The sequence below is a fragment of the Rhinatrema bivittatum genome, chromosome 4, assembly GCF_901001135.1.
Source record: "Rhinatrema bivittatum chromosome 4, aRhiBiv1.1, whole genome shotgun sequence".
NCBI lineage: Eukaryota > Metazoa > Chordata > Amphibia > Gymnophiona > Rhinatrematidae > Rhinatrema > Rhinatrema bivittatum.
The window spans coordinates 115,804,429-115,817,576 of record NC_042618.1 but is presented as its reverse complement, the minus strand read 5'-3'; the positions used below and the strand labels follow the sequence as shown (position 1 = coordinate 115,817,576).

Here is a 13,148-nt window from a genome sequence, read left to right as displayed (position 1 = left end):
AAGTCTCCCCAGGGTCCTGGAGCCTCCCCGCGGCCGCTGGTTTCACGCTCGCCGCCCTTTGTAGTCCATCACCTCCCAGCAGGGCACTTCTCTCTTTTCACTTGTGGTTCATCACAGGCCCTGGTACGTAATCACGACCTGCCCTTGGAACTGGGACTTAACTTTGGAGGTCTGAATTAAAGTTCAGATTTTTTTTTTTTTAAATCACACGCTGGGTCCCTAACTTGGGTGCAGGAGGGAACCGCCGGCTCAAAATTCATGGAACTCTCTTAAATTTGCACTAAGAGGACTGGTGGGGAAGCAGAGAAACCCCGCGCAGCCGCTCGTATCTGCCGCCCACTCCGTCTAGCAGGCAAGAACCAGAGCATCAGCCGTTGCTTGCCTGCTCGACTAATAGCGCTGCCGCGATTTGAGTCGCTGGCGCTGTGCTATTGGCCCTTGCTCTCCTCCCGGCTTTTTCCTCGCAACACCCTTGCGTCCCCCCTCCCTCCAACGGACCTCGCCGCCACATGCCTTTCCCTGAGTTATAGCATGTGGCGTGGGACGAGCCCGCGCCGCAGCTCATATAGATTAGAATTAGATGTTCATCTTTACACAAAGACAATATGTTGTAAGCCTTCCTCAGACACAATTCTAAAGTGGCTTTTCTCCAAGCTTGGCAGTCCTCTTTATGACTCCAGCTAGGAGAATGGAGTCATAAAGAGATTGCAGCAATTTCCCTGGTAGCTGAGAAGTAGGGAAATGTTCCTCTTTTCCTTGAGATCTCCTCCAGTTCCTCAATAAATCCAAACGGTCCCCTTGGACACAGCCTTCCTAGTCCTGAAGGCTTGGGACCCTAACCTTGGACCCCTGCTACCTTTCTAGGACAGGAGAATTCTCTAACCTTGGAGAGACCACCTCAAGGAATCTCTCTGACTACAAGAGAGACCCCAAAGAAAAAGAACCTTTGAAAGGAAAGACCTAAAGAACCCTGAACCATGAGGGTGCAGGAGTTTTGTTAAAATACTGACAACTCCCACTGGGGTGTGCCAACCACTGCTACCATGCCTATTCTACTCTGATCTCATTTTCAGGGTCCTTTGAAACTCTGAGGCCTATAAATAAGGGAGTTTGTTTCCCTCTTACATACACATATGCATAGCATGAGTGGGGCTTTCAAAATGAAAACCCTGCATGTACATTCCCTCCCCTGACTTATCCCTGTCCTTTTTTTTTTTTTGCTACAAGCAAAACTACCTGCATTGTGATGAGCATGGGTGCTTTGACCTGCGGTAAGGGGGATGAGGGGTAAACAATTTTCTGTGCATTTTACCCAGGTAAACAGCTGCTTACCTGCATGAAAATGTTTGAAAATTGCCTTGCTTATGACAAGAGATGTTGACAGCAATTTTTAAGATTGTAATGAGAAGTGTGCAGTCAAATTTTACTAAATAAACCAACATTCTGTTCTCTGAGGTTCTTGCTCATCTTGTCTACTCCCTTCTTTCAAAGTAGGTGGTTCATAATACTAACAGCATAATAATCAACTGAATCAGTATCGGGCTAAAGATTTTGCAAGTCGTGATGTTTTTGCTCACATCCCACTATTAGTGTTTCTACTTTTCACAGGCTTCTTCCTGCAATTTGTTGTCTCTACAGAGTGCAAAAGCTCTGAATTAGAAAGTGCAGATTTTGTACGAATAGGATATCATAAAGCAGTCCTCCCACTCAGTTCTTTTTAGAGTTCTCAAAAGCACCCTCTCCTCTCATTATTCAGATGTTAGAACATAATAGTCATTAAATTTTAGATAGACTTGTTTGCAATCTTCTATAACCTTATATTGACATGTACTGAATTGCAATTAAGATGCTATAGAGTGTAATTAGCTCATTCCCATTTTTTCTTTCGCTTTCTTCACTCTCAACTTGCAACATATTTCTTCTTACAGATGACTGAGAAAACTTGTAAATCTTTTAGCTTTCTGTTCATTGTATGGTGCTTTTTTTTTTTTTATTTGGTTTGTCACACACTGTATATCTATGATAAGGCTAAAGACTTCTTATTTGACATGTTGAGATATAAAATATCTCTTTGGGACATATGCAATTGCTATTTCTGACAGCTGTAGGCCATTTCTAAATTTGTAATTGTATACTTGTTTGACATAAAAGGCACATTTTCCATAAATTCTATAGCACTCCTCTCTCTGGATTATTGCTGACGTATTTCCATTTGAGTAAGGGTATTTATTTCCTGCTACATCTGCATGGAATGGTCCACAAATGGTTTAGCAAAGCACTAGGTTACTGAGATGAAACAAATGGTTTGGTGCTATTTTAAAACAGTCTTGTTTTTAATAGCTTTGTTGACAAGAAGGATTAAAATGGATATAAATTAGTTATTACCCATAAAGATCACTCTACTGTACTGATTTTCCAAAGGAACAACAAAAAAAGAATGTGATACTTTTTGTTTGGACAGACATGCTAGTTATAATAGTTCTGTCTTTTTGCCTTACATTGGTTCTTTTTTAAGTAAAAAAAATGATTTGAAAAGTTAATATTTTTACTACTTTAAGTTACTTCAGTTAAAGAGGGGATGAGTCTAAACTAGTTTTTTTAATCAAATATGTAAATAGTGCCTACTACAGGCAAAACCTATGAACACCATTGTTTTCCATCACAATTCTTATTTTACTTATGTACACAAATACACAGTATTTAAATTGGAAATTAATCAAAGATAAAAACATGTGTTAATCTCAAAAACAAAAAAGAAAAGATTAGGTCCTGTAATAATAGCATTGTATAATGTTATTTATGAACACTGTTTATGAAAATAACAAAGAAAGGAAATGCTGTTCTGCTGCTTTCTTCTTGTGCAGTAACAAAATAAGTATAGTTGATCAACTTTTTAAATAGCTCTAGCCACTGTCCCTACAGATATATTTTCTTTGTTTATTTCATGTTACATTTAACCAATTCATCATTAACAAATTCCCCCAAAAAGATTTGAAAGACAGATTGAGTTGACTTTGCTGTTTTTTGCTTCTTCCAGATTGAGGATATCATTACCAAGATGCAGGATGACAAAGCAGGTGGAGTGCCCATTCGGACAGTCAAGAGCTTTCTGTCTAAAATCCCTAGTGTAGTCACAGGTAAGACTAATTAATTTCTAATGCTGAGCCACCTCTTTGTTATGAAGAAAATGAATTCCTACAACCTACAGGAGAGAGGATAATGAAGAGGGCCACAATAAGTTCCTGCACCTGTTATTTAATGGTTTTTAAAGGGGAATGCCATTTAGTCTTAATCTATAAAACTATGAGAATCTCTTCCTGTTCCTCATGAGTTAATTCACAGTTAGCATTGCAATATCAAATAATGACTGCATGGTGGACCTTACTTGTAGGCTTTTAACCACTGATTTAGTATTTAAGTATAGAAAAGTTTATTGCAGTTTGCAGTACAGTTTGTATTAGTATAATATGTAAGTACAGGATTACATATTATATACTAACAATAACAATAAATATTTCTTCATGGAGAGGGTGGTGATTGGTGAATGCCTGGAATGGCCTCCCAGAAGAGAAGGTGAACACAAGAACAGTTAATGAATTCAAAAGGGCTTGGGACAAACAATGCAGATCCCTAAAGGCTTGAAGAAAAGGAATGGTGTAATATTTGTGCATGGGAGTAACTTTCACAGAGCGGCAGTTAGAGCCCTTAACAGAATTCTTAAGGGTAACCTAAACAGAGCGGCAGTTATAGCCCTTAACAGAATGCATAGGTGTTACCTGCACAGAGCGGCAGTTACAGCCCTTAATAGAATACATAGGAGTAACCTGCGCAGAGCGGCAGTTACAGCCCTTAACAGAATGCATAAGTCTTTCCTGCACAGAGTGGCAGTTACAGCCCTTAACAGAATGCATAAGTCTTTCCTGCACAGAGTGGCAGTTACAGCCCTTAACAGAATGCATAGGTGTTACCTGCACAGAGCAGCAGTTACAGCCCTTAACAGAATGCCTAGGAGTAACTTGCACAGAGCGGCAGTTACAGCCCTTAACAGAATGCATAAGTCTTTCCTGCACAGAGTGGCAGTTACAGCCCTTAATAGAATACATAGGAGCAACCTGCGCAGAGCGGCAGTTACAGCCCTTAACAGAATGCATAAGTCTTTCCTGCACAGAGTGGCAGTTACAGCCCTTAACAGAATGCATAAGTCTTTCCTGCACAGAGTGGCAGTTACAGCCCTTAATAGAATACATAGGAGCAACCTGCACAGAGTGGCAGTTACAGCCCTTAACAGAATGCATAGGTGTTACCTGCACAGAGCGGCAGTTACAGCCTTAATAGAATACATAGGAGTAACCTGCACAGAGCGGCAGTTACAGCTCTTAACAGAATGCATAGGTGTTACCTGCACAGAGCGGCAGTTACAGCCCTTAATAGAATACATAGGAGTAACCTGCACAGAGTGGCAGTTACAGCCCTTAACAGAATGCATAGGTGTTACCTGCTCAGAGCGGCAGTTACAGCCTTTATAGAATACATAGGAGTAACCTGCTCAGAGCGGCAGTTACAGCCCTTAACAGAATGCATAGGTGTTACCTGCACAGAGTGGCAGTTACAGCCCTTAATAGAATACATAGGAGTAACCTGCACAGAGCGGCAGTTACAGCCCTTAACAGAATGATTAAGGGTAACCTGCACAGAGTGGCAGTTACAGCCCTTAACAGAATGATTAAGGGTAACCTGCACAGAGTGGCAGTTACAGCCCTTAAAAGAACACATAGGGGTAACCTACACAGAGCAATATTTACTACCCTTAACAGAACGCATGGGGGTAACCTGCTGGGCAGACTGGAAGGACCATATGGTCTTTATCTGCTGTCATTACTATACTACTTGGTAATAAATAATGAAGTAAGTGATCCTACAACCTGTATTTTTCACCTTGATGCTGACATTTTTTTAATCCTTCATTCAGTTCTGTGATTACATGATTTCCACGAGTTCATTATTAAGAATATATTATTTATAGCAGGCTTTTTTCTTTGTTTAGGGGTTTGGTTTTTTTTTACAGGTGGTTAATCATCATTATTTGGCCATGATATAAATGGTTTAGAGTCCATAATGGGTTTCTAAATGTCAACCAAAAGCCCAAGATGGTAAAATCCTCAGCTCAGGATTCTGATTTTCATTAAAAAAAAAAAGGAGCTTTATCACAGGTCTTATAACCTTTATGGAAACATACAGCACTAGAAGAAATGGACTTTCTGGTTTAGATGATGAATACAGTAAGATCCATAATTACTCTGAGAAGCATAAGCAAAGGAGGAATAAGAAAGAACTTTAAAATCAGAATATTCAATCATCCATCTCTAAAAGTGTAAAAAAGCTGACTTGAAAATATTTGTTGAGGAGAGATCATGAGGCAAAGCAAACATTTATTTATTTAAAAAATCATTTATCTACTGCCAGCCCAAAGATTGTGGCAGTTTACAAAATAACAAACGCCAAACAATTTCGTCCAAAGATGGAAACTTGAAATAACAATACATACAGCACATTTCCACCCAGTTAACTTTTGAGAAAATGGATATAAATTCCAGCTTATATCAAAATAACTTTTTTCACTGATAACCTATGCAGATTCATGGATATTCTTAAGTGAATCAATACCTATAAACGACACTTGACCGACGTGCCGCAAATGCGCAGTAGAGACCAGCTCTACCGCGCATGTGCGGGCGAGCACGTCGGCCTCAGGCAGCGTCAGGGAAAACAATGGCGGCGTCGAGTGGCGGTTCGCAGCGGCGGCGGTTCGCAGCGCCGGCGGGCGGCGGCGGTTCACAGCGGGCGGTGGCAGCAGCGAGGGAGGGAGGAGAGAGAGAGCGGGAGGGAGAGAGCGGGAGGGAGGGAGTGAGTTCAGGGAGGGAGAGGGGGGACTGAGTGAGAGGGAGTGAGTGGGACTGAGGGGGAGAGGGAGGGAGTGAGAGGGAGGGAGTGGGACTGAGGGCAGAGGACAGAGGGAGTGGGACTGAGTGAGAGGGAGGGAGAGAGTGAGAGGGAGGGACTGAGTGAGAGTGAGTGGGACTGAGGGGGAGAGGGAGGGAGTGGGACTGAGGGCAGAGGACAGAGGGAGTGGGACTGAGGGGGAGAGGGTGAGAGGGAGGGAGAGGGGACTGAGTGGGACTAGGGAGGGAGTGGGACTGAGGGCAGAGGACAGAGGGAGTGGGACTGAGTGGGAGGGAGGGAGAGAGTGGGAGGGAGGGGAGGGAGACTGAGTGGGAGGGAGGGACTGAGTGGGAGGAGTGGGTGGGGGAGGGGGGTGGTGAAGAGTGAGGGGAGAGAGAATGAGGGGGAGGTGAGAGACAGAGGGATGTAGCCCGTTTTAACGGGCTTAACGGCTTGTTTATACATATTTAAAGGACCATCATATTTTATAATCATCAGTCCTGTACTCATTTTTATCAAAAGTTTTTATATATGCATTTAAAACAATTTTTATAGAAAATATTTGTACTTAACTTCGTATTGGCTGTGAGACCCGATACAACTTGTACACATATGCTTCACATGTCTTGAAAACACCTGACATGGTCCATGTTTCAGAAGAAATTTCCTTCTTCAGGAGCTAGTTAGAATATCCTTTAGAGATTTCCAATTGCAGCAAAGTTTCTCATGGTTCAACAGCCTCTTGAAAAAGGTGCATGCAGCAAACCCCACTACCCGTGAATCTTTATATTACCTGAAACCAATTACATGAGTCCACATCACTAGTCAAGCTTATACAACTTTATCAGTAAGAACATTCCAACACAGTTAGAGCAGTGTATAACATTCGATTCCAACATTTAAACCCTTAAAAAAAAAATACAAAACTTGCGCTGGTTAAGTTTTGTTTCCCGGTCCCCACCGCAATGAAGTTCTGGTACTTGATCAATAATCATCCACTGTATTTGCGTGAAATTATGTGAATGCTCCAAACAATGTGACACAATAGAAGTTGTGATCTTCTTAGTATTGATACAGCTTTTATGTTTGTTGAGATGTTTGATCATTCTCTTGGTGCAATCTATGTAAATCAGATCACACGGACAAATCAAAGCATACAATACCCAATGGGACGAGCAATCCATGGAGAATTTCAGTGTAATCCGACAAGCCCTACCCGGAGGTGTCCATTCTGTACTAACAATAGCTTGGCTACAGTGAAAACAAATACTGCAAGCTGAATGACCACTGCCTATCACTGCAGAATTTGGTGCACTTTACAGAGATGTCTGAGTAACAATCTTTAATATGTTTGCCACGAGTATATGCAAAGATTGGTAAATCCTGTAAAATACCACAGCCTGAAGTATGTGCCAATGCTTTAAATAATGGCTGCAACCTGTTGTGACTTATTTGAATGCCACAAAACATATTTTAGTTGGGAATAAACTTCAGGAGTCCAATATTGTAACAACAAGTCCCTATTGGCCCTCTTGTATGCCCTTGCCAGATAACCTCACTGGGCAAACCAGGTGCGCAGTAATGCAGCTTGTACCTTAAACTCTTTCTTGCTCAAACAAAGCCTACACAGTTGTAAAAATTGACTGATAGGCAGATTCATCCATAAAGACAAAGGATGGAAACTCTCAGATCTCAGGAGATTGTTCCTTTCAGTATTCTTCTGAAAAACAGTCATTGAAAACATACCCCCCTCAATCTTTATGTTTATATCCAAAAAACGTATAACCCTTACACTGGAGTCCATCATGAATTATAAATGTGGATCAAAAGTTGCTGAACAGTCCCTACCCAAACACAAAATACATCATTGATGTATCTATCTATACCATGCACTGATGTGTTAGAACCATGTTGATGTGTAAATTTGCAGCCCTATCGTTTCAGTTGTGTATGATTTACAAAATAAAACATACACAATTTACATTAAATTGTACATTTCTTTGTTGATCAAATACAATAAAATTAAATAGATATATATGAACAATAAGCGTAAGTCTGCAATTCACTCTATTAATTACTTCTTCTAAGGTTTGCTGAAACAGCCATGTTTTTAGTGATTTTGAAAAGGTTTCAAATTGGATGTGGTTCTAAGCTGTTCAGGCATTTTGTTCCATATTGGTGGACCTGCTACAGATATATCACGGTTTCTGACTACACCCAGATGGACTTGCGGGACACTCGAGTCCACCAGTAGACCCTTGTTGACTAACCTTAGGGTATGATAAGGGGTATAAATGTATAAAGATGCCCATCATTACTATTGATTATTTTGTGGATAAAAATCACGAAGAGTGCCAGTAAGGTTATTGAACTTTCTAAGCATGACTTGATGAATTCAGAGAAGTAGATCATATAGGCTTAAATGATATCTGCAGTTATTACAGATTATTCTCCTTGCCATTTACAGTATACTGCTACACAGAATTATATATTTTAAGCTAAATATAAAGGAAGGGAAAATTGCATGCCTATTTTTGTAGAGGCAGGTAAGAAATACATTCACGGGTAGCTTTTGTAAGGTGCGTGCACGCTTCCCGGTGCCAGCACACACATGTTATAAAATCAGTGGGCCGCATGCATGGTGATTTGGGGGTGGGGGGAGAGGGGGGGATGGTTCCCCCATAGTCGTTGTGATTCTGGTGCTCCGGGGTCGGCCCTCAGGGCCACATTGGATCCTGATTGATCGGCCCCGGTGCATCAGGGTCTGAATAATTATTTTAAGTTGGGGGATATAAAAGGGGGCGTTACCAGGTCATGCCGCCCCTTTTGCTCTGCGCGGCCGGCCTGCTCCTCTCTCTCCCTCCCTTTGCTTGTTATGGGGCATTGTTTATTGTTTGTCGCAGCTTGCAGGGTTGGCGGAGTTACCAGAGCCATTATTCTTTTGGGGCGGGGTTTAGAGCAAGGAATCCGCTAGGTGGCGGGCTTCCTTGACTCTGGTTTTAGTTGCATGTTCAGCCACATGGTTGGGACCTCTTGCTGGGCTGTGGTGGGGCTCCCGGTTAGCGGCGGGATGCTGCTGGATATTGCAGGTTTGGTGGCCTGCGAAGGGATCATCTTGCTGGGGCGAGGCGGATGATTTCTTGGGGTGGGGTATTTGTGTTGAAATGTTGGCTCTGGTGATTGAATGACTAATAAAGCTGCAGCCTTGTTTTACTTCCAAATACTGTCTCAGAGTATTATTTTGTGACTGTGTAACTGTAAGGAGTCGAGGGGAGGGGCCATCAGTCCTGTAAGAGAATCCAATTGTTATTAGTCAACTATTGGAAAAACTTACTTCATGGGCTAAGATTGCCAAATGTCTACAAAAGAATATAATTATAAACAAATAGATTATTCAAATGAAAATACTAACATCACCTATTTCCCATATAAATTATTATATAGCTTTAACTCAAAATATAAAATTTTACTTAACCTTTGGCAACAACTTGCACACTTAGGGGTAGATTTTAAAAGGGTTCCGCGCATACGTTATGTGCGTAACCCTTTCAAAACCCCCCTGCGCGCACCCAGCCTATTTTGCATAGGCTCGGCGGTGCGCGCAAGCCCCGGGACGCGCGTATGTCCCGGGGCTTGCAAAAAGGGGCTGTTCGGGGGCGTGGTCAGGGGGCATGGTGTTGGCTCGGGGCATGTTTGGGGCGTGACAGCAGTCCGGGGTGGTCCGGGGGCGTGGCCGAGTGCCCTGACACAGTGGCCTGTGTCTGGGCCTGCCGCGCCAGCAGACATTCGGCACGCGCAAGTTACGACTGCCAGGAGGCAGGCGTAACTTCCTGGATAAAGGTTAGGAGGGGGATTTAGGTAGGGCTGGGGGGTGGGTTAGATAGGGGAAGGGAGGGGAAGGTGGGGGGAGGCAGAAGGAACGGACAGCGCGCGCAGGGCTCTGCACGCGCAAGGTGCACAAATGTGCACCCCCTTGCGAGCGCCGACCCCGGATTTTAAAAGATACGCACGTATCTATTGAAATCCGGCGTACTTTTGTTTGCGCCTGGTGCGCGAACAAAAGTACGTACTCGCGCTTTTTTTTTAAATGTACCCCTTAGAATCTGTGGAGTTCTCCTCATTTATGGGCTCAATTGACATGGAATACTCTACAGTAGATAAATAATGATTATTATAATGTAATGCTCAAAAAATTCAGGTATTGCCATATCAAAAGAAATGTTTATAATCGTTATTTACCTCTCTCATATAATCTTCAAAAATGTAATCAAGGGTTCTTAATAAGTGAAAGGAACCTCTCTGTCACACTTTATTTTCACTGCTGTTCTATATCCAATCTCTGCAGTAAGGGATCCCCTTTCTGGATGGTTCAATTCCTCTTTTTTTTTTAATTATTTTTATTGGGGGTTTTCTACTAAAACAAACAATTAGCACAGTAACATATGAACATTGGAATGGAAATTCCAGTACAGAAGAAAAACTGAACAATAATACCCATATAACTCATATACAATCTGATACAGTCAGGTCAAATACAGACATGCAACATCATGTTTGTAGGTTCTGGAGGGACAATCATTGACCATTAAACATTAGAAATGTAAGCCCCCTCATCCTCGTGTCTGTGCTACCTATTAGGCATGCATCAAACAACAGAGATTATTGGCTGGTGTTGGGTAGCCAGGGTCTTCTGTCAAGAAAGCCATTTTAATACTTCATGTTCATAAATCATCAGTATAATAAATTACAATATACCTTCCCCCCACCCCCTCCCTCCCCCCACCCCCAGTGCGGTATAAGAGTAGTGATGGATGGGTGAGAGTGCGTGTTGTACCAGCATTAGGGACCCTCATAAACCCTGCGTCTTGTGACATAGGGAGTGATAGTCTTAAGGCGGTAATGTGGAAAAGAGGATTAGCATTCAGACAACAACCAACAAGGACTGAACTTTATAATCTGGGTAAACAAATAAGCGTGGGAGTAGCTTGCTTATTACGGTGGTTACTACCCTAAACCAATTAAGCCTGATACATCACTTTGATAGCATATACAGCGTTGCTTATCTGCTTCAACAGTAGGGGGAAGTGAGGAAAACAGGATTTACATTCAGATATCATCCAACAAGGCATTGATCTGTGCAATCTGGGTAAACAAGTATCGGGGTAACTTGCTTGATGTGGCGATTACTACCCTTAACCATAAGCCTGATGCTCACCTTTGATGCAACTCCAACATTACTCTCTGCATCAATGACAGGGGATGGCAGGAAATTTGAATCAAACAGTTACCAACAAGAGCCCTGAAGTTGGTGGTTGGTGAAACAGATAAGTATGGGAAAATAAGTGTGGAAGTTTGCTGGGCAGACTAGATGGGCTGATTGGTCTTTTTCTGCTGTCATTTCTATGTTTCTATGTAGTAACGGTGGGGTTAATATATGTGAGAAAATTGTCCCATATATCCGCCCACTCTGCCTGCTTGGAGGATAGTAGGTGCTGTAAGATATATTGTTCATGTGTGCATAGGCGCAGCACTTGTTTAAACCATTGGTCCCTGTCAGGGGCTGTATCTTCTAACAATTTAGTAAGGATGGCTTTTTTTCCCACCACTGCCGCCTTAGAGATGAAAAGTCGTAGGGAAGGGGAACTAGCACTATGTCCCATTGTCTGAGCCCCAAACAGCCACAATCCAGGCTCCAGCGGGATTGTACACTGCCATATCATCGAGCAAAACTTATGTATGTCCTCCCAAAACGCCCGTATAAATGAGCATTCCCAAAAAACATGGTAATACGATCCTAGCGCTGATCAACATTTACGGCATGCTGGGGATTCGCAAAGGTGAAATTTAAAAGCTTGGGTGGGAGGGATGAACCCTTACCATAAAAATGTATACTGAGTTTCCCACAAATCTTCATTAGTAGTTATAGTGGAAATTTGGGAGAAGGTTCTCAGAAAACCATTGTAAGTTAATGGAAAGTCAGTCCAGGAAGACCATTTGTTAAGTGCCCACAAGTTTTTCATAAAAACATAGAAATGACGGCAGAAGAAGACAAAACGGCCCATCCAGTCTGCCCAGCAAGCTTTCACACTTTTTTTTTTCTCTCACATACTTATCTGTTTCTCTTGGCTCTTAGTAACCTTTTTTTATTCTATTTCCCTTCCACCCCCACCATTAATGTAGAGAGCAGTGTTGGAACTGCATCTAAGTGAAATAGCTTAATTTAGTTAGGGGTATTAACCACCGCAGTTCCCGGCATTACAAGCCCCTAGCTCCTTATAAAAAGAGGAAATGTTCAGGTCTCTCGCAGACTTACGGGACAGTATGTTTTGTAACCGGTCTATCATGCCCGCCATCCACCAGTGCGTAGCGTAAGACTGCATAAAGTGCCGGATTTGTAAAAAGGTATAGAAATCCTTGTGCAAGAGATGAAACTGCTGTTGGAGCTCAGAAAAACTAAACATTGTCCCTGTCTGTGGCTTAATCAGTTGGTACAGATATCGTAAGCCAGCACTGTGCCATCTCCGAAAAGGAGTTTCCCCGTTACCGGAAATGAAATAGGAGTTATCCATCAAGAGTAATAGGGGTGTCACCCCTTGCAGCTTCCCAAGCCCCTTGCATAATTGTGCCAGGTTATTTGACACGTCGAGACAAGGAGGTGGTCCTTTAAAGTGCCTGGAACATGCCTCGTCCCCATATGTAATAGGGTATTCAAGGACGATACCCCATACCAGGCGGCTAGGAGGTGATAAGGTAGGTAATGGGAGGATGCAAATACCCAATCTCTTAGAAACCTTAAATTACAAGCCACATTGTAAGTAGCCAAATCAGGGCACTCCACGCCTCCTGCTTTTTCAAGTTGCTGTAGCATCTGTAGGGGAATCCGGGCTCTCCTCCCTCCCCAAAGAAAAGAAAGTAGTGCTTTATTAATAGTCTGAATGTCCCTGGCATGCAGTCGAATGGGAAGCATTTGTAAGACGTACAGTCATTTAGGTAGAATCACCGTTCAATTCCTCTTAATGCCTCAAAATTACTGTACCAACTGATTAAGCCACAGACAGGGACAATGTTTAGTTTTTCTGAGCTCCAACAGCAGTTTCATCTCTTGCACAAGGATTTCTATACCTTTTTACAAATCCGGCACTTTATGCAGTCTTACGCTACGCACTGGTGGATGGCGGGCATGATAGACCGGTTACAAAACATACTGT

The 13,148-nt window shown here is 42.5% G+C and overlaps 1 protein-coding gene across 7 annotated transcripts in view; it reads left to right on the top strand.

Annotated features, from left to right (window-relative positions):
* RGS6 (regulator of G protein signaling 6) overlaps positions 1-13,148 on the top strand; it is an 831,317-nt gene that overhangs the window by 432,396 nt on the left and 385,773 nt on the right. For all 7 annotated transcript variants that reach the window (XM_029598736.1, XM_029598734.1, XM_029598733.1 and 4 more), the window contains exon 3: positions 3,038-3,137. In XM_029598736.1, the coding sequence (XP_029454596.1) occupies positions 3,038-3,137 (100 nt within the window). The remainder of the gene's footprint in view (positions 1-3,037; positions 3,138-13,148) is intronic.